The sequence below is a fragment of the Hypanus sabinus genome, chromosome 3, assembly GCF_030144855.1.
Source record: "Hypanus sabinus isolate sHypSab1 chromosome 3, sHypSab1.hap1, whole genome shotgun sequence".
In the NCBI taxonomy this organism is placed as follows: domain Eukaryota; kingdom Metazoa; phylum Chordata; class Chondrichthyes; order Myliobatiformes; family Dasyatidae; genus Hypanus; species Hypanus sabinus.
This window is the reverse complement of record NC_082708.1, coordinates 39056789-39083578: the sequence shown is the minus strand read 5'-3', so window position 1 is coordinate 39083578 and position 26790 is coordinate 39056789. Positions and strand designations below refer to the sequence as shown.

The following is a 26790-nucleotide window of genomic DNA, read 5'->3' as shown; positions in this document are numbered from 1 at the left end:
CCATCCCCGTCTCCAACCCTCCTCTCCCGTCCCCGTCTCCAACCCTCCTCTCCCAACCCCATCTCCAACCCTCCTCTCCCGTCCCCGTCTCCAATCCTCCTCTCCCGTCCCTGTCTCCAATCCTCCTCTCCCATCCCCAACCCTCCTCTCCCATCCCCGTCTCCAATCCTCCTCTCCCATCCCCGTCTCCAACCCTCCTCTCCTGTTTCCAACCCTCCTCTCCCATCCCCGTCTCCAATCCTCCTCTCCCATCCCTGTCTCCAACCCTCTTCTCCCATCCCCATCTCCAACCCTCCTCTCCAGTCCCCAACCCTCCTCTCCTGTTCCCAACCCACCTCTCCCATACCCCTCTCCAACCCTCCTCTCCCGTCCCCGTCTCCAACCCTCTTCTCCCATTCCTGTCTCCAACCCTCTTCTCCCATTCCAGTCTCCAATCCTCCTCTCCTGTCCCTGTCTCCAATCCTCCTCTCCCATCCCCAACCCTCCTCTCCCATCCCCGTCTCCAACCCTCCTCTCCCATACCCAACTCTCCTCTCCCATCCCCGTCTCCAATCCTCCTCTCCCATCCCCATCTCCAACCCTCCTCTCCTGTCTCCAACCCACCTCTCCCATCCCCGTCTCCAATCCTCCTCTCCCATCCCCGTCTCCAACTCTCCTCTCCCGTCCCCGTCTCCAACCCTCCTCTCCCAACCCCATCTCCAACCCTCCTCTCCCGTCCCCGTCTCCAACCCTCCTCTCCCATCCCCGTCTCCAATCCTCCTCTCCCATCCCCGTCTCCAACCCTCTTCTCCCATCCCCATCTCCAACCCTCCTCTCCAGTCCCCAACCCTCCTCTCCTGTTCCCAACCCACCTCTCCCATACCCCTCTCCAACCCTCCTCTCCCGTCCCCGTCTCCAACCCTCTTCTCCCATTCCTGTCTCCAACCCTCTTCTCCCATTCCTGTCTCCAATCCTCCTCTCCTGTCCCTGTCTCCAATCCTCCTCTCCCATCCCCAACCCTCCTCTCCCATACCCAACTCTCCTCTCCCATCCCCGTCTCCAATCCTCCTCTCCCATCCCCATCTCCAACCCTCCTCTCCCGTCCCCGTCTCCAACCCTCCTCTCCCAACCCCATCCCCAACCCTCCTCTCCAGTCCCCAACCCTCCTCTCCTGTTCCCAACCCTCCTCTCCCATCCCCGTCTCCAACCCTCCTCTCCCATCCCCGTCTCCAATCCTCCTCTCCCATCCCCGTCTCCAATCCTCCTCTCCCATCCCCGTCTCCAACCCTCCTCTCCCGTCCCCGTCTCCAACCCTCCTCTCCCAACCCCATCTCCAACCCTCCTCTCCCGTCCCCGTCTCCAACCCTCCTCTCCCATCCCCAACCCTCCTCTCCCATCCCCGTCTCCAATCCTCCTCTCCCATCCACGTCTCCAATCCTCCTCTCCCATCCCCGTCTCCAACCCTCCTCTCCCAACCCCATCTCCAACCCTCCTCTCCCGTCCCCGTCTCCAACCCTCCTCTCCCATCCCCGTCTCCAATCCTCCTCTCCCATCCCCATCTCCAATCCTCCTCTCCCGTCCCTGTCTCCAATCCTCCTCTCCCATCCCCAACCCTCCTCTCCCATCCCCGTCTCCAATCCTCCTCTCCCATCCCCGTCTCCAACCCTCCTCTCCTGTCTCCAACCCTCCTCTCCCATCCCCGTCTCCAATCCTCCTCTCCCATCCCCGTCTCCAACCCTCTTCTCCCATCCCCATCTCCAACCCTCCTCTCCAGTCCCCAACCCTCCTCTCCTGTTCCCAACCCACCTCTCCCATACCCCTCTCCAACCCTCCTCTCCCGTCCCCGTCTCCAACCCTCTTCTCCCATTCCTGTCTCCAACCCTCTTCTCCCATTCCTGTCTCCAATCCTCCTCTCCTGTCCCTGTCTCCAATCCTCCTCTCCCATCCCCAACCCTCCTCTCCCATCCCCGTCTCCAATCCTCCTCTCCCATACCCAACTCTCCTCTCCCATCCCCGTCTCCAATCCTCCTCTCCCATCCCCATCTCCAACCCTCCTCTCCCGTCCCCGTCTCCAACCCTCCTCTCCCAACCCCATCCCCAACCCTCCTCTCCAGTCCCCAACCCTCCTCTCCTGTTCCCAACCCTCCTCTCCCATCCCCGTCTCCAACCCTCCTCTCCCATCCCCAACCCTCCTCTCCCGTCCCCGTCTCCAATCCTCCTCTCCCATCCCCATCTCCAACCCTCCTCTCCCGTCCCCGTCTCCAACCCTCCTCTCCCAACCCCATCTCCAACCCTCCTCTCCCGTCCCCGTCTCCAACCCTCCTCTCCCATCCCCGTCTCCAATCCTCCTCTCCCATCCCCGTCTCCAACCCTCCTCTCCCGTCCCCGTCTCCAACCCTCCTCTCCCAACCCCATCTCCAACCCTCCTCTCCCGTCCCCGTCTCCAACCCTCCTCTCCCATCCCCGTCTCCAATCCTCCTCTCCCATCCCCGTCTCCAATCCTCCTCTCCCATCCCCGTTTCCAACCCTCCTCTCCCATCCCCATCTCCAACCCTCCTCTCCCAACCCCATCTCCAACCCTCCTCTCCCATCCCCAACCCTCCTCTCCCATCCCGTCTCCAATCCTCCTCTCCCATCCCTGTCTCCAACCCTCCTCTCCCATCCCCGTCTCCAACCCTCCTCTCCCAACCCCATCTCCAACCCTCCTCTCCCATCCTCATCTCCAACCCTCCTCTTCTTTTTGGGCGTCCTGTTCAGGTTCTCTGCTTGCTCTGGATATTTTCATCTTGAATTGCTGACAAGACATCAACTGGCTTGACTTAGGCACTTCTCTCTCCTCCTCAAACGTCACCCTCTTTGAACGTACTGCCCTCCACTCACTCCGCACCAATCCCAACTTCACCATCAAACCGCAGACAAAGGGTGTGCTGTTGTAGTGTGGTGCACTGACCTCTTCTTTGCTGAGGCCAGGCAGCATGTCAGACACCTCCTCATACCTACCCCTTGAAGAGGATCCCACTCCGGACCATTCGAAAACTGCCTCTGACACCATCACTGACCTCATCATCTCTGGAGAGCTCCCACCCACTGCCAGCAAACTCATTGTTCCCTTATCCCACACTGCTCACTTCTGTCCCCTACCCAAGATCCACAAACCTGACTGTCCAAGCAGCCTATTGCATCTGCCTGCTCCTGCCCCATCAACTTGTGTCCTCATACTTCAACTCCAACCTATCCCCCTTGGTTCAATCCCTGCCCACCTACATCAGAGACACTTCTCAGGCCCTCCATCTCCTTACTATCTTTCAATTCTCTGGCCCTGACTGCCTCATTTTCACCATGTATGTCCAGTGACAATACATTTCTACCCCGCCCCTCCCCATGAAGAAGACCTTAAAGCATTCAGCTTCTTTCTCATTAAAAGAGTCAAATAGTCCCTCTCCATCACAACCCTCCTCAGTCTGGCCCTCAACAATTTTTCCTTCATTTCCTATCACTTTCTCCAGACTCAAAGGGCACCCGCATATGCCCAGCAAGGCCTGCCTTCTTGTGTTCACGTCAAACAGTTCATGTTCCAAGCCTTCCCTGGTAATGATGCCCAATTCTTCCTCCAGTACATTGATGACAGGATGGCTGCTTCAGACACCCATGCTGAGCTCATCAATTTGATGAATTTTGTCTCCAACTTCCACCCTGACTTTAAATTTACTTGGTCCATTTCTGTCACCTCCCTTCCTTTTTGCCTGACATCTTTTATAAACTACCAATTCCCATGATTATCTTGACTATACCTCTTCCTAACCTGTCTCCTGTGATCCCCTTTTTCTCAATTCCTTTATCTCCGCTGCATCCCAGCATGTGCCTTTCCTTTCCAGAACATCAAAGATGTCCTCCTTCAAAGAACGGGGTTTTTCTTCCTCCTCGCATTGATGCTGCCATCTCCCACGTCTCCTCGATTTTCCTAACATCTGTGCTCACCCCATTGTCCCACTGCCTTAACAGTGATGGAGTTCCTTCTGTCCTTGCCTATGACCCCATGAACCTTCGCATTTGACACATCATCCTTTGTAATTTCCACTATTTCCAAAGGGATCCTACCTTTACCTAGCCCCCTCTCTCTGCTTTCTGCAGGTATTGCTTCCTCCGTGATTCCTTTGTCCACTCATCCCTCCCAGCACTTTTCCTTGCAGGTGACCAAAGTGCTACACCTGTCCATTCAGGGCCCCAAAGAGTCCTTCCAGGTGAGGCAACACTTCACCTGTAAATCTGCTGAGGTCATTTATTGTGTGTGGTGCTCCTGATGAGACCTCCTCTACATTGGATAGTGGAACAGCTTCGTCAAACACCTCCACTCCGTTTGCCAAAAGTGGGATTTCCCAGTAGCCAAATATTTTAATTCTGATTCTTGTTTTGACATCTCCTCTTGTGCCATGGTAAGGCTACTCTCAGGGTGGAGAAGATATTCTATCTGGGTAGCCTCCAACCTAATGGCATGAATATCGACTTCTCCTTCTGGCAAAAAATATTCCCTCCTTCTCCCCTCTTCTTCTATTCCCCAATTAGGCCTCTTACTCCTTTTCACCTGCCTATCACCTCCCCCTGGCTCCCTTTCTCCCATGGTCCACTCTCCTCTTTTATCAGATTCCTTCTTCAGCCCTTACCTTCCTACCCACCAGGCTTCACCTTTCAATTTCTCCTCCCCCCCACCTCTTTTATTCTTGTGTCCTCATCCTTTCCCTTCCAGTTCTGAAGGAAGGGTCTTGGCCTGAAAGATCGACTGTTTGTTTTGTTACGAACCCCGTAACTGGGTCACTTACCAGCAAAGATGGAGACGTCCGTTGAAGTCTGATGGTACTATTTTAACAGTATTTATTGATAAAAATACACAAAATAATATCAATGCAAACATACAGATAACATACGTCGTCAATACTAAATCTAAAAGCGCGGGTATAATAATAATCAATAAGAAATAGCTCTATTGTTGTCTAGGGGTTAATGTATTGTCCAATGGAAGTATAAAAGTCACTGTTAGTTCGTTCACGCTGCAGCATTTTGGTTTGAGAGAAAGACGGGTTAAAACTTGCCCAGTCCTTTTATGATGTCAATCCTTCGAGAGTCGTTGGGAGTTGGTTTCCCCGTTGTTAGCTAAAAGCCATTCTTCCGTGGTAAAGGGCACTGGTTCTGGGGCAAATGGAACGCACATGGCCTCCCCACCGGCTTCCGCTATTACGGGATCGCTAGCGTTTCTTCTGGTGCGTCTGAAGGGGCTGTTCCCACAGACCCTCTTTTAGCCTGACTCACAGGGTCTCAGATGTCAATCAGGTTGGGGGTGATGCAATCCCTCCCTCAACCAGCCCCCTTTGCCTGAGGGCTTCCACGTAGCACAGTATTGTAATACACAAGTTCGTCTCCAAGAGACAATGGCCGTGTCCCATAGCTTTATATCGCCGGGGGGGGGGTGGGGGTCAAGACATTCCGCACATCTCTCTCTCATTTCCTGGGTCTCCTGACCCAAATCAATAGCGATCCTGCGATTCCCAAAAAGGAGGGGGCTGCATGCGTAACAGTCTATTTCCATAGATGCAGCCTGACCTGCTGAGTTCCTCCAGCCTTTTGTGCGTGTTAATCTGGATTTTCAGCGTCTGCAGAATCTCTTGTGTTTATGTTGGCACTCCAGATTGAGGACCAGTTCCAGTTTTAGGATTCCTGCTGCTGAAGTGCCTCTCATGACCCACGCTTACCCCCTTGTGCACTCAGGACGCGATCCTGTGTGATTTATACCCCTGCATGATGCACCATCAATAACTCTCGGAGATGTGAGGCGAGAGATAGGCTTTTATTGCCTGGAAGAAAGCACCGTCAGCAGCAAGTGACCACCACACAACATCCTGGAGACTGAGAGGCTGGGCTCAGGCCTTGATCGCCTTTATACCGGGGTCTGTGCGAGGAGGCACAGGAGCAGTCAGCGGGGGCGGGGGGGGGGGGATGTCCAGACAGGTGTATGTAGTTCACCACACTGCACTTTCCTCATTGTTGGTGAAATATTTCAACCTCAGTTCAAGCCGCTGAACCCAATTACGTGGAAACCCTAGGAGGCAGTCCCACACATGGATTGCCTCAATTATGAGAATCTGCAGCGCACAGTTTCTGGAATGATTCATTGAATAACTTAATGCCTGAGCTGCTTTCTCTTGCTGCATTTAGGGCCTTGCCCTTCAACTGTCTTGTCTGCAATTCTGTTTATTAAAAGTGCTAATTTGAATTTGCCTTTGATATGGAAAACCAGCATTAGTTCATTACAGAAAATGCCTAGTGAAATTCCACAGTGGAAATTCAAATGATCTGGTTCATGTGGTGGGCATTCAAGTGCTGGCTTTGTACTGAGGCTGAAAAACTTCTTGTTTCTAAATCTCAGCAACACTAGCCTTGAGGCAGGGAGAGTCAGATCCAATTCCAACCCTCTTGTGCCTTCCGAGTCGAGCGTGTATACTCTCTGACTGCATAGGATTCCTTCCATTTTTAAAAATAATAGGTGAGCTGTCTACATTGCCGAAATTGAGTTAATGGGCAGGAGAAGAAGGGTAAAGAGGGTAAAGAAGAAATTAGACTAATTGGATTCCTCCGCTGGGAGCTGGAAGGCCCAACTGGCTTCTTGTGCAGTAAGGTGAGAAAGGGAAAGACTCTCCTCAGTAACATCCTGTACCTAATAAAGTGGCCACAGAGTATGTGTTCATTGTCTTCTGCTGCTGTAGCCCGTCCACTTCGCAGTTCGACGTGTTGTGTGTTCAGTGATGTTCTTCTACACTCCGCCGCTCCACAGTCACATCTCATTCCCATTCACATCTGAACCGCTCGACCATGTCTGCGTGCTTTTATGCATTGAGTTGCTGCCACATGATTGGCTGATTAGATATTTGAATTAATGAGCTGGTGTACCTAATAAAGTGGCCACTGAGCGTATATTGAATTAGTGAAAATTGCAAAATTCCAGGGAATGGAACTGTCAAACAGGATGAGCAAACCACTTGGTTTCTTCTGGAAGGACTTGAATCATCTTAGAGCTGGGGGGTACAGTGAGCTGAATAAGTCAGTTGGATTCCAAGTCTTAATTTTCTTAACCCTGCCCAACTCTGTACAAATCAGTACTGTGTCCATGGTTACTGAATGTTCTGCAGCGGGGCGGGCCTGCTTCCTCGCAGTACAACAAAAATCTGCATAAATTAACCTTCATTGTGTATGTTTTTTGATGGCAACTTGCTTTTTATTGAGTGATGTAAATTCAGGTCTCAGTAGACATTATGTCAGTGTTGCTAGGGTGTTCCTGGTTACCCACACCCGCCAGAAGCATGCAGGGCTGCTACATTTTTCACCGTGCTGGGCTGATTTGATGCCCTGCGCTAGGTGATGTGACTTCAACAGAATAAAAATCAAACAGCCAACAGGCCTGTCGGCCCATGGGATCCTGTCGCTAAACACGTCCTTCCCTCTCCATAGGAATCACTCCGTATGGTAATTCCTTGTCCACTCGCTGCTCCCCACGGATCTCTCTCTTTGGACTTCTTCTGCCCACCCTGACAAATGCTACATTGGTCCCTACACTTCCCTCTCACTACCACTCAGGGGCCCCACACAGCGCTTCCAGATTTCACCCGCAAGTCTGTTGGGGCCACCTGTTGTATTCTGTGCAGTCTACACTACGATACAGATTGGGAGACTACTTTGTCGAGTATCTTCACTCTGTTTGCCGTGTGAGGCTCCATCTGCCCGTGGCTGCCTGTTTCAGTTCCACTTCCCATTCCCATTCTGACAAGCCTTTCCATGGCCAGGATGAGGTCAAACTCAGGTTGGAGGAGCAACACCTCGTACTTTGTGTGGATGGTCTCCAACCTAATGGCATTTCTCTAATTTCTGATAATTTCCCCCAATCCCCATTCTCTCCTACTCCATTCATCAGTCTGGCTACCCATTGCCTTCACCTCACCTGCCCATCAGTCCCTTCTGGTTTTCCTCCTCCTTCCCTTTCTTCCAATTCCTTCTCTTCTATTAGATTCTTCCTCCTACGGCTCTTTGCCTCTCCTATCCATCACCTCCCTGCTTCTTTCTTCCCCCTCCCCCTCACCTGGTCTTACCTATCACCTGCTGGCTTATCCTCCTTCCCCTCCTCTCTCCTTATTCTGGTTTCTGCTATCTTCCAGTCCCCAGGAAGGGCCCTGGCAGGAAAAATCAACTGTTTATTCCCCTCCATAAATGCTGCCTAACTTGCTGAATTCCTCCAGCATTTTGTGTGTGTTGCTCTGGATTTCCTGCATCTGCAGAATCTCTTGAGTTTATTACAGAGCAGTGCACGTGTTGTACATTCTTAACATCGTTTTTCAACTGGCACATACAAGGATGATTAACTGTGAACAACACACACAAAATGCTGGAGGAACTCAGCAGGCCAGGCATCATTTATGGAAAAGAGTAGAGTCAGCATTTTGCACTGAGGCCCTTCAGCAGGACCCTGATTAATTGTGAAGTTCTGACAAGGTTAAGAAAATGGAAGCAAAGAAACTGATAAAATTTGACTGGAGGAATGAGGAATTTGTTATTACATGATATATCAAACTGGGATAAGATGTGGGACAATGTAGCTGTCTAACGCAAACATCTCTCAGCTTCAAACAGCAGCTGTAAATTGGCCTGTAAGTTATACTTTAGTCTGAGGTCTCAAAAGCCTTATAAACTGGCAGCAATAGTGGAGTAGCCTGTTGTGACCTTCAGGGGAGTCCAAGAGAATTCACTCTCGTGAAATTATGTTTTATATTTTTTAAACACAGACAATAATGAATTATTTACAGTTTCAATTTTTTATATCATCTACTTAACTTTAATATCCTGAATACAGTCATAAATTTGCAGACTTACATATTTACATTCATTGTTGCACATTCCCACTAAGAGAACCACCTTTGTCACGGTCTGGGTACTATTGTGGAACAGAGGGACCTAGAGGTGCGGCCTGGGTACTATTGTGGAACAGAGGGGCCTAGTGGTGGAATCTGGGTACTATTGTGGAACAGAGGGACCTAGTGGTGGGGTCTGGGTACTATTGTGGAACAGAGGGGCTTAGTGGTGGGGCCTGGGTACTATTGTGAAACAGAGGAGCCTAGTGGTAGGGCTTGGGTACTATTGTGGAACAGAGGGGCCTAGTGATGGGACCCGGGTACTATAATGGAACAGAGGGACCTTGCGGTGCACTGATGTAAGAGGTGTCAGAGGTAGACAGGATGGTGAAGAAGGTCTTTGGGAAGTTATGTTGCAGTTATAAAAGATATCAATGTGACGGCACTTGAAGTATTGTGTAGAATTTTGGTCACTTATTTTAGGAGAAAATTTATTGAACTCAAAAGAGTGCACCAAAGGTCTACCAGGATATTTCTTGGACTGCTGGTGGGGGCTGGTTAAGTTACAAGCAGAGGCTGTGTACACAAGGACTTGATTTGCTGGAATGTGCCAGATTGAGAGATGATCTGATAGAAGTATAGAATAGCATGATGGTCTAAAAGATAATGTATAAGAACCATTAAGAGCGAACTGACCAGTTGCGTCACTGGCTGGTACGGGAATTGCAAGGCAGCTGACCCCAAGTCCCTACAACGGATTGTGAAGTCTGCTGAGAGGATCACTGGTGTCTCTCCTCCACCCACCCCAGATATTTGTCAGGACTGCTGCAGGCACAGTGCCCTGAGCATGTCAATAACCCTTCCCATCCATCCAATAATCTCTTTGACCCCCTACTGTCAGACAAGAGGTATCGTAGTGCTAGGACAAGGACCGTTAGGATTGGAAACAGCTTCTTCCATCAGACTACTGAACTGCTTGCTACGATCCAGGTCTCATCACGTATGAAGCACCAGTAGCATATTCTATCTACTTTTGGACTTGTGTCACAAATGCACCTTATTATTTGTTAATTTATTTCTGTTGTATGTGTTGTGTGTGAGTTATATGTACTCTGTTGGGCACCTTGGTCCGGAGGAACTTTGTTTCATTTGGTGGTATACATGTGCACCGTTGAATGACAATAAATTTAAACTTGAAGTTGAAGGGCGTAGACGGGGTGAAAGCACATAGTCCTTTCCCCAGTGAGAAGGTGCTTTAAACACGAGGCCAGAGGCCTAAGCTCAGAGATTTAAAAGGGACGTTGGGGTCAGCTTCTTCACACAAAGGGTTGTGCATATTCTGAATGAGCTGCCAGAAATAGAGGTGGATGTGGACACATTAGTAACATTTAAAGGGTAAGAACATGGGAAGGTACAGGACTTTAGAGGGCAATGAGTCAAATGCAGGCTGATGGGACTAGATTGCAGGGCAACACAGTCGGGGTGACGGGCCCATTTCCAACGTCTATGACTCTTTAACCATTGTCCACCTTACCATCAATCCTACTGAGCATGGCAAGCACACTTATCATCCGCATTTCCAATATACAGGACAGAATAGCTGACCCTGTCCCGATACTTGCAGCTCCCCACTGGCTTCCAATCCAATACAAGCTCTATTTTCTACCAACAAGCCGACTTTGTGTCAAATCCTGGATCCCAAATTTATTTTATGTCCCAAATTTAAATCTGCAAAGTATTTATATTTTACTGAGGATGTTACTTTGGAGGTAATCAGTGCTTCAAAGACAGTTATGATTATACATTTATAAATATGTTTTATCAGCCTCTGCCTGACAATGATTGAATTAAATCTCTATAATAGAAGGGAAATTGTTTGAAATTGGACCTTGTACTTGCAGGGAAGTGACAAGGGAAGGAAAGAGGATGCAGAAGAAGAATAGTTCATGTTATATTGGAGAGGTCACAGAGGTTTGCAAAGGTCTTGAAATGATTAGGGGAGGTGGTGCTGGTGATGCTTGGGAGCTTGAAATGCAGACGGTGATGTGGAGCTGAGGGGAATATCAAGAAGATAGGAGCACTGCAGTGGGATCTGATCTTTGAGGGGATTAACAGGATGCAATGTAGCTGAGGGGAAGAATCTCTGCTCCTTTTTGGCCCTCAGATCTGAGGTACTCCCTTGTAGCTTTAATGCTGTCAGGAATCCTAGCCACTAAAGAGGGAATAAAACCAAAACATGCTCCTTTAAGATCATTAGGGTTAATGATCATTAAGGGATAGTTTAACTATCATTCAAACCATGCATAGATACAGCTGAACAAGACGGCATTCCTCTGGGGCCAAGGTGCAGAGCATTCCAAATTGCAAGCAAACATTCAAAAATAGCCAGTAACCTAATTCAAAATATTGAGCATATTCGCTCGAAAAAAATCATATATAGGCCAATATCCTGAGCAACAATGTCCAGCAATCGATGGTGCAGTCTCTTGACCATGTACAGACGCACGCAATCCAGCTTATCATTAACCACATGAACACGGGAGGGCAGCACTGACGGGTGAGGCCAGGCCCCAGATGAACTCAGTAGGGCTTCCGTATCTCTCACTCGGTCTGCAGCAGCCGGCACGCCCAAGGCTTGCGGCCTAGTTCTCACTGCAACACAGTGAGGCCACACAGCTCCTTTGTCGACTGTCTCCTCCACCAGACAAGGGGACCAGGCCTTTGGCAACAGGCATTAGCAATGACCAACAGAGACTGGCGATTGCAAGTGAAGCATCTGAGACAAGCTGCTTCTGAGTAGTCTGCAGCCAGGTCGGCTCCTCTGACAGGCTCCCCGCTCACCCCCTCTGCTGCCGACACCAGTCCAGCTTGTCCTATCAACGAGCAGCTCACTGACGGAGTAGCTCTGCAATACCCGATGTTCTTATAGAATTGTCTTTGGATCATAAAAAAACTAATTCTGTAAAGGAAAATGGCACCTTTTGTTGGCCTCCGAGAGGCACCTGCATTTGCCTGTGCTGCCATCTTAACAGGAGTTTATCTCGTCTAGATATTTAATGAAATACCTGCACCGGGTGCGTCGAGCTGCAGCTCCTTAGGCACCGGGTTAGGGAACTGGAGCTGCAGCTCAATAATCTTCATCTGGTCAGGGAGAGTGAGGAGGTGACAGAGAGGAGCTATGGGCAAGTAGTCACACTGGGGCCTCGGGAGACAGATAAGTGGGTAACAGTCAGGAGAGGGAAGGGCAAGAAGCAGGTACTAGAGAGTACCCCAGTGGCTGTCCACCTTGACAATAAGTACTCCTGTTTGAGTACTGTCGGGGGGAGGGGACAGCCTACCTGGGGGAAGTGGTACTGGCTGTGCCTCTGGCACAGAGTCTGGCCCTGTGGCTCAGAAGGGTAGGGAAAGGAAGAGGAAGGCAGTAGTGATAGGGGACTCTATAGTCAAGGGTTCAGACAGGCGATTCTGTGGACACAGTAAAGAAACTCGGATGGTAGTTTGCGTCCCAGGTGCCAGGGTCCGGGATGTTTCAGATTGTGTCCACAATATCCTGAAGTAGGAAGGTGAGCAGTCAGAGGTCGTGGTGCTTATTGGTACCAAGAACATGGGAGGAGGTCCTGAAAACAGACTACAGGGAGTTAGGAAGGAAGTTGAGAAGCAGGACCGCAAAGATAGTAATCTCGGGATTACTGCCTGTGCCACGTGACTGTGAGTATAGGAATAGAGTGAGGTGGAGGATAAATGCGTGGCTGAGGGATTGGAGCAGGGGTCAGGGATTCAGATTTCTGGATCACTGGGACCTCTTTTGGGGCAGGTGTGACCTGTACTAAAAGGACAGGTTGCACTTGAATCCAAGGGGACCAATATCCTGGCAGGGAGGTTTGCTAATGCTTCTGGGGAGAGTTTAAACTTGAATTGCGGGGGGTGGGAACTGAACTGAAGAGACGGAGGAAGGGGTTGTTGGCTTACAAATAGAGAAAGCTTGTAGACAGTGTGAGAGGGAGGCTAGGCAGGTGATAGAGAAGAGACGCGCTCAGACCGATGGTCAGACCGATGTGCAAAAAGCATCTTGAACAAAGCGGATGAGCTTAGGTGGAGATATGATGTGGTGGCCATTACAGAGACTTGGATGGCTCAGGGACAGGAATGGTTACTTCAAGTGCCAGGTTTTAAATGTTTCAGGAAGGACAGGGAGGGAGGCAAAAGAGGAGGGGGAGTGGCACTGTTGATCAGAGATGGTGTCACAGCTGCAGAAAAGGAGGAAGTCAGGGAGGGATTGTCTACGGAGTCTCTGTGGGTGGAAGTTTGAAGTTTGAAACAGGAAGGGGTCAATAACTCTACTGGGTTTTTATAGACCACCCAATAGTAATAGGGACATAGAGGAGCAGATAGGGAGACAGATTCTGGAAAGGTGTAATAATAACAGGGTTGTCATGGTGGGAGATCTTAATTTCCCAAATATTCAAGTCAACTCAAGTCACTTTTTATTGTCATTTCGACCATAACTGCTGGTACAGTACACAGTGAAAATGAGACAACGTTTTTCAGGACCATGCTACATGAAACAATACAATACAATACAATACAATACAAAAACTACACTGAACTACGTAAAAACAACACAGAAAAAGAAGTACACTAGACTACAGAGCTACCCAGGACTGCATAAAGTGCACAAAACAGTGCAGGTATTACAATAAATAGTAAACAGGACAATAGGGCAGTAAGTTAGCTGGATTTCATTGCTTCTAACAATGATCAGAAATGTGGTCAGTTTATATTTTTGAAAGGAGAATTGGAGAGGCACTTGAGAGAAAATTAAATTATGGGAATCCACTGAAGACTGGGGAAATGGTATTGACTGGGATACTCAATTGAGAACTGAGTGGGACATGATGGGACAAGTTTCCTTATAGCACCGTGATTCTCAGTCAATAGTGTGGAAGATTAAAGCACCGATTTGAACGACTTTGTGAACTTGTTCATCATGTGCCTGACACCAAACTCCTGAAAGCATGTACACTGAGCTCTTGTGCAGATGGATTACCAAGCAGGCGGAGGAATAATCTCCAAGCCTACTTGAAATCGCAGCCTGAGATTCTCTGGCGCACGACCAGTAGACAAGGAGCCTTGGGGAGAGTAATGAGAACCTTAAAGCCATGCATAAACTGCAACGTGGGTACACTGCCTCCCAATTTACCACCATCCTACCCTGTTAACCACCATCATTGCAAGAGACTACAATTCCCACTCAGGACCATGCAAACACAAGTCACTCTCAGAATTGAGAGACTGCTGCAGAACGGTACATAATGATCTCTGTATCCCTTGAATCTCTATCTTACTGTTCGTACATTACCTGTACTTGGGATGGTTGTATATTTGTGGAGTGATAAACTTTTGCAAAGTATTGCCATTGCACACATTTCTGAAATGGATCAATGAAGGAGCATAATTGGTGCTGAGAATTTGAGTCTGAAATCCCAGAACCTTGTGGCTAGGCGGAGGAGAGTGGTGGTGGAGGAGAACTGGTTGTGTCCGGTGTCCAGAAAGATACAGAGAGCTTTGAGGCCTTCCTGGTGGGGGATGGTATTAAATTCACTGGACAGCTACAGTGAAAATAAAATGATGGGGACCAGGGAACTTGAAATCATTGAAAAGATCCAGAACATGTGAAGTGTCATGGATGGAGGTAGGAAAGGACTGAACTAATGGGGATAAGACAGAGCTGACATATGCAGATATGAGTTCAGTGGGGCAGGAACAAGGTGAAACAATGGGCCTACCTGGACAAGCCGATTTGTGGATCTTGGGTAGGAGGTAGAAACAGGAGGTGTGAGGTGTGGGAACAGTGAGGTTGGTGGCAGTGGATGGGAGATCCCCAGAGCTGAGAAGGTCTGTGATGGTGTGGGAGACAATGGCCTGGTGTTCCTTAGTGGGGTCCTGTTTGAGGGGTAAGTAGGAGGAGGGGTCTGAGAGTTGGCGCTAGGCCTCAGCAAGGTAGAGGTCAGTCCGCCAGATTACTATGCAGGTGGCGGAAGAAAAGCTCAGCTTCATGGCGGGCTCAGAACTCGCTGAGGTGTGGGTGCAGGGGGTCAAAAGTGAGGCTGTTATTGAGAACAGAATGTTCTGCCTCAGAGAGGGGAACGTCAGAGTGAATGGAGAAGATCTGGCAGGGATGAGAACTGGGATTGGAGGGGAGAATGGGATTGGTAGTGTCTGAGGAGAAGGAAGGTTTGTGGTGTTCAGGGATGGTGGGTTGAGAGGAAGATGGAGTCTTCCTAATGATGGACATCGTCTATTGAAGATGCTGGCTGGTGGCGTAGTGGCATCAGCGCCAGACTCCGGATTGAAGGCTCCCGAGGTCGGATCCAGCCGGCTCCAAAAAACCTGGAGAGGGAGGGGCTCCGCCAGGTTTCAGATGCCCAAGACACGCCGTACGATGAGCAATCACCAAAAAGATCGGTGCAAAAAGCTTGTCATGGCAGCTCCACCAGGAGTTAAGGGCGCACACACACACACACACACAAACACACAGTATTGAAGATGTCATTGGTAGCGAGGCTAGTGCCCATGATGGAGCTGGCTGAGTTTATAGCACTCCGCAGCTTTTTCTGATCCTGTGAATAGGTCCCTCCATATCAGGTGGTGATGCAACCACTTGGAATTGTCTTCATTGCATATCTGTAGAAATTTGCTAGAATCTTTGGTAACATGCCAAATTTCCTCAGACTCCTAATGAAATATAGCTGGCTGGCCTGCTTTCTTCCTAATTGCATCAATATGTTGGGCCCAGGATAGGTCTGAGATATTGACAGCCGGGAACTAGAAACAGCTCACCCTTTCTGCTATTGACCTCTTGATGAGGTCTAGTCTGTGTTCCATCAACTTCCCCTTCCAGAAGTCCACAATCGATTCCTTGTTCTTACTGACCTTGAGTGCAAGGTTGAAATTCAAGACGTCCCGGTTAACCCTCACAATTTCTTTAGGTGCACCGTAGAAAGCACCCTGTTTGGATACATCATGACTTGGTGTTGGAGCAACTGCTCTGTCCAACACAACAGGAAACTGCAAAGTTGCAGGCACAGCTTAGCACATCACTGAAACTAAGCCCCTCTCTCCATAGAGTTTGTTCACACTTCTCACTGCCTTAGTAAAGAAATCACCATAATCAAAGACCCCACTCACCCCAGAATGCTCTCTTCTCCCCCTCCCATTGAGTGGAAGATAGAAAAACCCGAAAGCACATACCACTAGGCATGAGGACAGCTACGATCCCTCTGCTATAAGACTATTTTTGAATGGTCCTCTAGTACGATAAGACAGACTCTTGACCTCACAATTTACCTTGTCGTGGCCTTACAGTTTATTGTCTGCCTGCACTTCACTTTCTCTGGAACTGCACTTTACTCTGTATTCTTTCATTGTTTTTTCCTACACCACTTCAAAGTAGTGATGTGATGCCATTATCTGTACATGTGGCATGCAAAACAAAGTTATTTACTGTACCTGTTGTATATGACAGATTTACCTCAGCACAACTCTCCTAAACTAACCAGGCGGCTTTTGTTTTCAATCGAGCGACTGTTGGGGATATACTGGTTGACTGAGTCCTCAGGAATTCTAGACGTTGTTCAACCTCTGACTGAAGGTTTTTATTTGAGCTCAGTCCTGAATGATCAACAGCTTGCCTTGACACCGTAACTCCTGCTTATAGATTCCCAACCAAGGGAAACATCAAAGTGGCTGGTATCTGTGAACTGTTACAGTTGTGCACCCATCCGTGTTGTCACCTTTCATTTTCCAATTTCTAGCAGTTAATCAAACAAAATATGAGCTTTATTTGTTGAACATTTCATAATGCACTGCTGCCTTCCTCCCACCCCCCCCCCCCCCCCGCGATCTTTATCCGTCACGGGATGACACAGGGAGGTCAGAGCTACGTGCAGCATTCCAACTGCGGTCAAAAAGAGGAAAATAAGTATACAACCCTGCCCTTACCACATGCAAATATCACCACCTCGAAAAAAGGGATAGTCTTTAAAGCAGTCTGTGTGTCAGTCAGGTTTTAACCACTTAGTCTGGTTCCACTGGAATGGGCTGTTCTTGGGCGAGCCTGTTTAATGTGGAGAGGGTTGACTCATTTGCATCCATTATCTTTATTACTATTGGAGAATAATAAAGCTGCTTTGGATTACACCTAGGGTTGTTTTTAAATCACTATCTGCCTGATCTGGTGTTTCTTTGACCTGGAGGTTCTGCCTGCTGCCATGTCTGTGAATTGTTCTGGGTCCTTGCTGACGAGCTCTGCAGCTGCTCAGTCGCCAGATCTTCCCTCTGCCGTTGACTGTGAGATTGTCGTTCTGCCCGTCGACCTGCTGCTCAGCTTGCAGAAGTCGCATTTCCGCTTGCTGGGGAACACCATCAAAGTCCGCAAGGAACCGGGAATTGGGTACAACGTGATCTCCAATGGACAAGTTCGAGTGGATGGGCAGCAGTGTAACCTGGTCAACTACATCCACAGGTGAGACCCCATCTGTAATGGTTTCTTATTGTCTCATGCTGGGCCCAGGCCAGATACTCAGAAATAATAACACCAAGTTGTAGGCCTCTGATTCCCCCAGTATGGACCGGTTCATGGACCTCCAGGTCAATGATCAGCTCCTTGGCCTTGCTGAGGTTGTTGTTGTGACAGCACTCAGCTAAATTCTCAGTCTCCCTCCTATCTGCTGAATTATCACCACCTTTGATTCGGCCAATGACAGTGATGACATCAGCAAACTTGAATATGGCATTGGAGCTGTGCTTGGCCTCACAGTCGTGAGTGTAAAGCGAGTAGAGCAGGGGCTAAGCACACAGTATCAAGGTGCAGCTGTGCTGAAGGAAATTGTGGAGGAGATGTTGTCAATCCAAACTGAATGTCTCATTATTCTGCCTCGTAGCACTGTATAATGATTTGACCTATCTGAGCAGTATACAAGATAAGCTTTTCACCATTTTTTGGTACACGTGATGATAATAAACCAATTCAGAGTCAGAATTGGGTTTATTATCACCGGCATGTGACATGAAATTTGTTAACTTAGCAGCAGCAGTTCAATGCAATACATAATCTAGCAGAGAGAGAGAAAAAAAAGAAATAAAATTAATTGATGTATTTATTTATTTATTATGTATATTGAATAGATTATTTTAAAAAGTGAAAGAAACAGAAATACTGTATATTAAAAAAGTGAGGTAGTGTCCAAAGCTTCAAAAGTCCATTTAGGAATCGGATGGCAGAGGGGAAGAAGCTGTTCCTGAATCGCTGAGTGTGTGCCTTCAGGCTTCTGTACCTCCTACCTGATGGTGACAGTGAGAAAAGGGCATGCTGTTAAATAGTGATTGGCAGCTCATCACCAGGTGATGAATGTCACTGAGCTTGTTGTCCACTTTGGTTGATCTCACACTGTTTCTGAGACTGCTTTGACTAGAAAGAAAGAAAGAACTTGTAGCAGTCACCAAAGATTTGTTGCTTCCACTATTCACCTGAAAGAAGCTTATTTCTATTTAGTACAAGTAGTCAGGTGAATTAGAGTGGAGATGTAAAGGATCAAGAGAGAAATAGAGCTGGTGTAACTGTGCAAACTTACGTTGTGTTTTCAGGCGATCTACATAGAAACAAAGAAAACCTACAGCACATTACAGGCCATTTGGCCCAGAAAGCTGTGTCGAACATGTCCTTACCTTAGAAATTACCTCGGGTTACCCATAGCCCTCTGTTTTTCTGAGCTCCACGTACCTGTCCAGGAGTCTCTTAAAAGACCCTATCGTATCCGCCTCCACCACTGTCGCCAGCAGCCCATTCCACGCACTCACCACTCTCTGCATAAAAACTTACCCCTGCCATCTCCTCTGTACCTACTCCCTAGCACTTTAAAACTGTGCCCTCTCATGATAGCCATTTCAGTCCTGGGGAAAAGCCTCTGACTATCCACACGATCAATGCCTCTCATCATCCTATACACCTCCGCTGGAAATGCGGCAAGCAGATGAGAAGAAGGAGCGGGCAAGTATTGATTCTTGGGGATCAGAACAGGAAGGGGAATAGAACCTGTCACAGTTTACTGATAGATTAGCACCATTGCAACAGGTCTTATCTATGTCTGCAATTAGACTACGACAGATGAGAAGTCAGATTGGACGCCATTTGTCACCTCACCATGGGATGTTTTGGGACTCTGGCAGGGGCAGAAGCCTAACTGGAGGAATTAAAAGACAGATTTTTGGGACATTCAAAGTTCAAAGTAAATTTATTATCGAAGTATGTATATGTCATCACGAATTACATTGTCTTACAGTCATTCGCAGCAGAACAAAGAAATAAAATTGAATCAATGACACACAAAGAGTAACAAATAACCAACGTGCAAAAGAAGACAAACTGTGCTAATAGAAACACAAATAAATAGATAATATTGAGAGCAGGAGATGTAAATTCCTTGAAAGTGAGTCTATAGGTTGTGGTATCAGTTCAGTGTTGAGGTGAGTGAAGTTATCCTCACAGATGTATGAACCTGGTGGTTGAGGGGTAGTAACTGTTCCTGAATCTGGCCGAGTGGGACGGAACGCAGCTGTACCTCCTTCTCGATGGCAGCAGTGAGGAGAGAGCAGGGTCTGGATGGTGGGATCCTTGATGATGAATGAAGTGTTCATGGGGCAGTGCTCCTTGTAGATGTGCTCAGTGCCGGGACGGCTTTGCCTGTGATGGACTGGGCTATGGGTAGGTTTTTCCATTGCTGGGGATTTGTGTTTCCATACCAGGCCGTGATGCAACTAGTCAGGATAATCTCCACCGTGCATCTATCAAAGTTTGTCAATGCTCAGAACTTGTCTCCTCACTGAACTCTGCCTAGATCATAGAAACCGGTGCACTGAAGACAACCACTCATTTTATCGTATCTGTGCCCACACATTTATGTTGTGACTTTGCCAGTGGAGCAACAAAACAGCAGTTGCTCATCATACACAAGAGATTACCTGTATGGGGAGCCTTTAACATTAAAAAAAATTGTGCCAATTCAGAAATAAATATGAAACAGCTGTTGAGCCATGATGGCAAAGACCTGGACGATCAAGGAAGTTTAGCTTTCTTTAAAAGGATCCCAGAGGTGGAGAGAGGGATGGGTAATTTAATAATAAACATCACTGGAGCAGAAACTGGACCATTGAGGGTACTGCTCTGCTGTCAATGAACGGCCAGAAATTCACAGAAACAAGGTACATTAGATTGAGAAATGTACATTGAAAAATTTCTGCACTTTGCTCAATTGATTCTTTTTCTCTTTCAGTAATGTTACACTGAATTCTCATAAGGAATACAAGGATCTTAAGAAAATTATATTAAGTAAACTAATGGTTTTTTTCACCATTGTTAAGGTCACTGAAGGTTCTTCACAAGGTATGTTTCATCAGTTTTGTTTACATCAATTGTTACTTATTGCTGGTTCTGTACTTAGAATTAATATTTCTTCTATGTTGGGGCTTTTGGAACAGAGGAAAGAAAATACAAAGGATGATCAATGCAGTGGTCTTTATTTCAAACAGGTTAAAATAGCTAACAAATTGCTTCATTCTCCAATAAATTGAGGTATAGTGACCCACTCAACAAACTATTATTATTTCAGCTAAATTCTTTCTCCCATTAGATGGGAAATTAGGTGATGTGGTAAGGCCAGAAACTTAAGAATCTTTATGTGTTGCAACTCTGTCATTGCCAGGTTAAACTAGAGGATTTTGTTTCTGTGTATAGTTCTGGGTGATTTCTTTCCATGTGTGAAGAGGAAATGATACAGCTAAGGGCAGCATTGATGGTGGAGGGAGGGAAGCCCCTTTCTTTGAAGAAGGAGGACATCTCCATTGTTCTGGAATGAAAAGCCTCATCCTGAGAGCAGGTAGAGTGGAGACAGAGGAATTGAAAGAAGGGATGGCACTTTAACTGCTGACAGGGTGGGAGGAGGTATAGTCCAGGTAGCTGTGAGAGTCGGTGGATTTACAACATACATCAGTAGATAAGCTGTCTCCATAGAAACATAGAAAATAGGTGCAGGAGTAGGCCATTCAGCCCTTTGAGCCTGCACCGCCATTCAGTATGATCATGGCTGATCATCCAACTCAGAACCCTGTACCTGCTTTCTCTCCATACCCCCCGATCCCTTTAGCCACAAGGGCCATATCTAACTTCCTCTTAAATATAGCCAATGAACTGGCCTCAACTGTTTCCTGTGGCAGAGAATTCCACAGATTCACCACTCTCTGTGTGAAGAAATTTTTCCTCATCTCGGTCCTAAAAGGCTTCCCCTTTATCCTTAAACTGTGACCCCTCGTTCTGGACCTGCCCAACATCGGAAACAATCTTCCTGCATCTAGCCTGTCCAATCCCTTTAGAATTTTATACGTTTCAATAAGATCTCCCCTCAATCTTCTAAATTCCAGTGAGTATAAGCCTAGTCGATCCAGTCTTTCTTCATATGAAAGTCCTGCCATCCCAGGATTCAATCTGGTGAACCTTCTCTGTACTCCCTCTATGGCAAGAATGTTTTTCCTCAGATTAGGGGACCAAAACTGCACACAATACTCCAGGTGCGGTCTCACCAAGGCCTTGTACAACTGCAGTAGAACCTCCCTGCTCCTGTACTCAAATCCTTTTGCTATGAATGCCAACATACCATTTGCCTTTTTCACCGCCTGCTGTACCTGCATGCCCACCTTCAATGACTGGTGTACAATGACACCCAGGTCTCGTTGCATCTCCCCTTTTCCTAATCGGCCACCATTCAGATAATAATCTGTTTTCCTGTTCTTGCAACCAAGGTGGATAACCTCACATTTATCCACATTAAATTGCATCTGCCATGAATTTGCCCACTCACCTAACCTATCCAAGTCACCCTGCATCCTCTTAGCATCCTCCTCACAGCTAACACCGCCGCCCAGCTTCGTGCCATCCGCAAACTTGGAGATGCTGCATTTAATTCCCTCGTCTAAATCATTAATATATATTGTAAACAACTGGGGTCCCAGCACTGAGCCTTGCGGTACCCCACTAGTAACTGCCTGCCATTCTGAAAAGGTCCCGTTTACTCCCACTCTTTGCTTCCTGTCTGCCAACCAATTCTCTATCCACATCAATACCATACCCCCAATACCGTGTGCTTTAAGTTTGCACACTAATCTCCTGTGTGGGATCTTGTGAAAAGCCTTTTGAAAATCTAAATACACCACATCCACTGGCTCTCCCCTATCCACTCTACTAATTACATCTTCAAAAAATTCTATAAGATTCGTCAGACATGATTTTCCTTTCACAAATCCATGCTGACTTTGTTCGATGATTTTACCTCTTTCCAAATGTGCTGTTATCACATCTTTGATAACCGACTCTAGCATTTTCCCCACCACCGATGTCAGACTAACCGGTCTATAATTTCCCGGTTTCTCTCTCCCTCCTTTTTTAAAAAGTGGGGTTACATTAGCTACCCTCCAATCCTCAGGAACTAATCCAGAATCTAAAGAGTTTTGAAAAACTATCACTGATGCATCTACTATTTCTTGGGCTACTTCCTTAAGCACTCTGGGATGCAGACCATTTGGCCCTGGGGATTTATCTGCCTTTAATCCCTTCAATTTACCTAACACCACTTCCCTACTAACATGTATTTCCCTCAGTTCCTCCATCTCACTAGACCCTTTGTCCCTTACTATTTCTGGAAGATTGTATTTATGTCCTCCTTAGTGAAGACAGAACCAAAGTAGTTATTCAATTGGTCTGCCATGTCTTTGTTCCCTACGACCAATTCACCTGTTTCTGACTGTAAAGGACCTACATTTGTCTTGACCAATCTTTTTCTTTTCACGTATCTATAAAAGCTTTTACAGTCAGTTTTTATGTTCCCTGCCAGCTTTCTCTCATAATCTTTTTCCCCTTTCCTAATTAAGCCCTTTGTCCTCCTCTGCTGGTCTCTGAATTTCTCCCAGTCCTCAGGTGAGCCGCTTTTTTTGGCTAATTTATAAGTTTCTTCTTTGGACTTGATACTATCCCTAATTTCCCTTGTCAGCCACAGTTGCACTACCTTCCCTGGTTTATTCTTTTGCCAAACTGGGATGAACAATTGTTGTAGTTCATCCATGCGATCTTTAAATGCTTGCCATTGCATATCCTCTGTCAACCCTTGTAGTATCATTTGCCAGTCTATCTTAGCTAATTCACATCTCATACCTTCAAAGTTACCCTTCTTCAAGTTCAGAACCTTTGTTTCTGAATTAACTATGTCACTCTCCATCTTAATGAAGAATTCCACCATATTATGGTCACTCTTACCCAAGGGGCCTCGCACAACAAGATTGCTAACTAACCCTTCCTCATTGCTCAATACCCAATCTAGAATGGCCTGCTCTCTAGTTTGTTCCTCGACATGTTGGTTCAGATTCTTCGACATGTTGGTTCAGAGATGGAGAAAGGGGAGGGAGGTGTCGGAAATGGACCAGGTAAATCTGAGGGCAGGGTGGAAGTCGGAGGTGAAGTTGATGAAGCTGACAAGCTCTGCATGGGTGCTGGAAGCAGCACCAATGCAGTTGTCGATGTTGTGTAGGAAAGGTGACACCAGTGTAGGCTTGGAACATAGACTGTTCCTGCCACCTTGTACTTCTTCCTCCCCTCCGCCCACCTTGCTCTAACTTTAAAACTACATTTCCTTCAACCTTTCTTTCCCATTTTTGTATCATCTTTGGCCTAAAATGTTAATTCTCCTTTACTTTCCACTGATAGTGCCTGACCTACTGAGTGTTTCCACTACTGTTTTATTTCAATTTTACAATATCTGCAGTTTGTTTTATGTTGTTTTTTTATGAACGGATGTTAACTTCATAAGTATTGTACAGGACAAAATAATACATTTTATTTTTATCATAATCATTATTAAATTAATAGGATTTATCAACTTGCCAAACTTTATACAGCAGCATTGCATGACTATGAAAATTTATGACATGCTTGCTCCCCACTCCTACAGACATAGTTTATGCTGTCATTGTGAACACTCGCCATCCCAGAATGAGACAGGAGATTGAAAGTAGTATGAAGGATGTCAAGGCATCAGAAGTGGGCACAAAATATGTCTTCCAGGTAACTTTGACTAGAATCGAGATTAATAGTTTGATGGCAATGCTAAATATCTCAGCCAATCCTGATATGTGTTCAAGACTTTGCCAGAAGATATCATCATTTCTATACAATTATGTAACAGTTACTTTCATTGTCTGGAAATATTATGTATTGCTGTTAAACCCAAAATAGATATAATATGAGCATAAAAGTCAAGGTGAGGCTCAAGACTCTGAGGGTTGATGAGGGAGAGTGCGTGGTGATGGCCCTCCTGGGCAGGTTGATGGTGGGTTGGATCAGGTGGGAGGTGGGACTCTGCAGTAGTCTGGTAGGCAGTGTCACTGGGGCTGCCTTGAGCCTGGGTTCCCACAGTGAGATGGATAAGAGGTTGTTGTCTGAGAGAAATTAACAACCGGGATCAAGGGGCCCACACAAAATCCCTAAAAGGAATCCCATGCAGGCTGTTCCCATAGAAACAGCCAGCCTGCCCTTTAACATGGTAGAAGATGCTGTGCCTCTGTTGACTCTGCTGCTTCTACAAGAAGTGCATCTTCTATGCAAAACTGTTAAATGAGTAATGTGAAAATGTGCACTGCACACTGTCTGATAACCACTCGAGTTGGCCACACACCTCTGTAACTAAACCCTTCCATGTGCCTGGAGGTCAAGCAATTTGGACTCAATGCTGCTGATGTGGAGTTTGCACGTTCCTGCTCTGCCCACACTGGATTCCTTCAGGTGCTCTGGTTGCCTTTCATATTTAAAAGATCTGCTGGCTAGTAGGTTAATTGATCACTGTAAATTGCTCTGAACAAGTAGATAATTGGCCGTTGAGGGGAAAAATAAATGGAAGTAGTGCAACTGGGAGCTTGATGGTTGGTACATAAGCATCCATTTTTTTGTTACGTGACTCTGTGACCCAATGACCAACCTTAAGAGTCATAGCACAATAGGTTGCTTAACTCTTTTGTGCCACACACACACAAAAAAATTGCAAACTAGCATTTTTAGTTCTGCCGAAGGGTTTCAGCCTGAAACGTTGACTGTACTTTTTTTCATGAATGCTGCCTGGCCTGCTGAGTTCCTCCAGCATTTTGAGTGTGTTGCTTGGATTTCCAGCAGTTGCAGATTTTCCCTTGCTTGTGATTTTTTTATGTAGAACTTATTTAAATTTCATGATATTTTACATGGTGATTAATTACCAGATTATGAATGTGTCGTACCTGAGGCTGCTTAACAAGATAAGAGGAAAGATGCTATCAGATATAGAACATTGACTGATTGGCAGGAGCCAATGAGAATAAAGGGAGCCTTTTCTGATTGGTTACCGGTGATTAGAGGTATTGGAGCCACTTCTTTTGGCTTTGTATGTCAATGATTTGGATGAGAGAGCTGATGGCTTTGCGGCCAAGTTTGAAGATGATACACAGATAGGTGGAGGGACAGTAGTACTGAGGAAGCAGAGAGTCTGCAGAGAGACTTAGATAGATAAGGGGAATGGGCAAAGAAGTGGAAAATGGAATACAGTGTAGGGAAGTGTATGGTCATGCTCTTTGGTAGAAGGAATAAAAGCATAGACTATTTTCTAAGAGGGGAGAAAATTAGAAAATCCGAGGTCCTAAGGGATTTGAGAGTAATCCTGTGTAGGATTCCCTGAAGGTTAATTTTCAGGTTGAGTTGGTGGTGAGGAAGGCAAATGTAATGTTAGCATTCATTTTGCGGGGATATTAGAGCAAGGGTGTAAAGTTGAGATTTTGAGGCACTGGAGAGGCCTCACTTTGAGTATTGTGAATAGATTTTTAAAAAAGGATGTGCTGACATTGGACAGGGTTCAGAGGAGATTCATGAGAATGATTCAGGAATGAAAGATTTATCATGTGAGGAGCAATTGATACCTCTGGACCTTTACTCACTGGAATTTAGAAGGATGAGGGGAAAACGTCACTGAAACTTGTCATATGTTGTAAGGCCCAGATACAGTGGATGTGGAGAGGATGTTTCCTATGGTGGGTGAGTGTGGGATCACTGGGCACATTCTTAGAGTAGAGAGACATCCATTTAGAAGAGACTTTAGGAGGAATTTCTTTAGCCAGTGTTACGTTCTCCTCCGGGTGTAAGTGAACGCCGAATTAAATGCCGAAGGAGAACGTAACAGTGAAAAAGCGTTGCTCTCACTGTGATTTCTAATGCTTGCAAACAACTTCTGCTCGGGTCTGCCTCGTGGTGAGCCCCCATCCTCGTGTTGATCTCAAACCGGTATTTTCCCACAAGACGCGGCGAAACCGGATGTGATGTCATCGAATGCCGATATATTTTACAGGCAATGAATATACTTTAAACACTTCTAATTCTAACTAGAAAATACTAACAAATGAATTACTAAGCGAAAATATTATGAACTAAATAACTGTCATAAAGACAACACACTCCCCGCCTAACCTTCGTAAGGTCACAATGAACAGAGTACAAAACTTAGTCTCTTAATCAGTCATTAGGTAGAAGTAGAATAACTTCTGTAACTGGCTTTTGATAAATTTTCACATCGCCTTGGTCGGTGGTCTTCAATTCGATCTTCCAGACATGTCCATCCTCACTAGGGTATGTAGCAGTGATTCTGGCCATTGGCCAGCTGTTGCGGGCGATTTGCTTGTCCCTGAGCAATCTCCAGCGAGACCAGAGTCGATTTACCAGAGCTTGGACTTGTCTCCATTGCTTTGTGTACAAATCCTTGTCTGAGAAGTTTCCTGGTGGAGGGGGAGCTCCTGCCTTCTGCGTAAGGAG

At 46.7% G+C, this 26790-nt stretch overlaps 1 protein-coding gene across 4 annotated transcripts in view; it reads left to right on the top strand.

The window, feature by feature from the left end:
- Positions 1-26790, top strand: part of LOC132391204 (mesenteric estrogen-dependent adipogenesis protein-like) — a 48017-nt gene that overhangs the window by 7946 nt on the left and 13281 nt on the right. For 2 of the 4 annotated variants that reach the window (XM_059964104.1, XM_059964103.1), the window contains exons 2-4: positions 17123-17391; positions 20198-20307; positions 23918-24030. In XM_059964104.1, the coding sequence (XP_059820087.1) occupies positions 17138-17391; positions 20198-20307; positions 23918-24030 (477 nt within the window). In that variant the 5' untranslated portion in view covers positions 17123-17137. Of the gene's footprint in view, positions 1-17071; positions 17392-20197; positions 20308-23917; positions 24031-26790 lie in introns of all 4 variants that reach the window. The other 2 variants (XM_059964102.1, XM_059964101.1) reach the window with 1 other exon arrangement.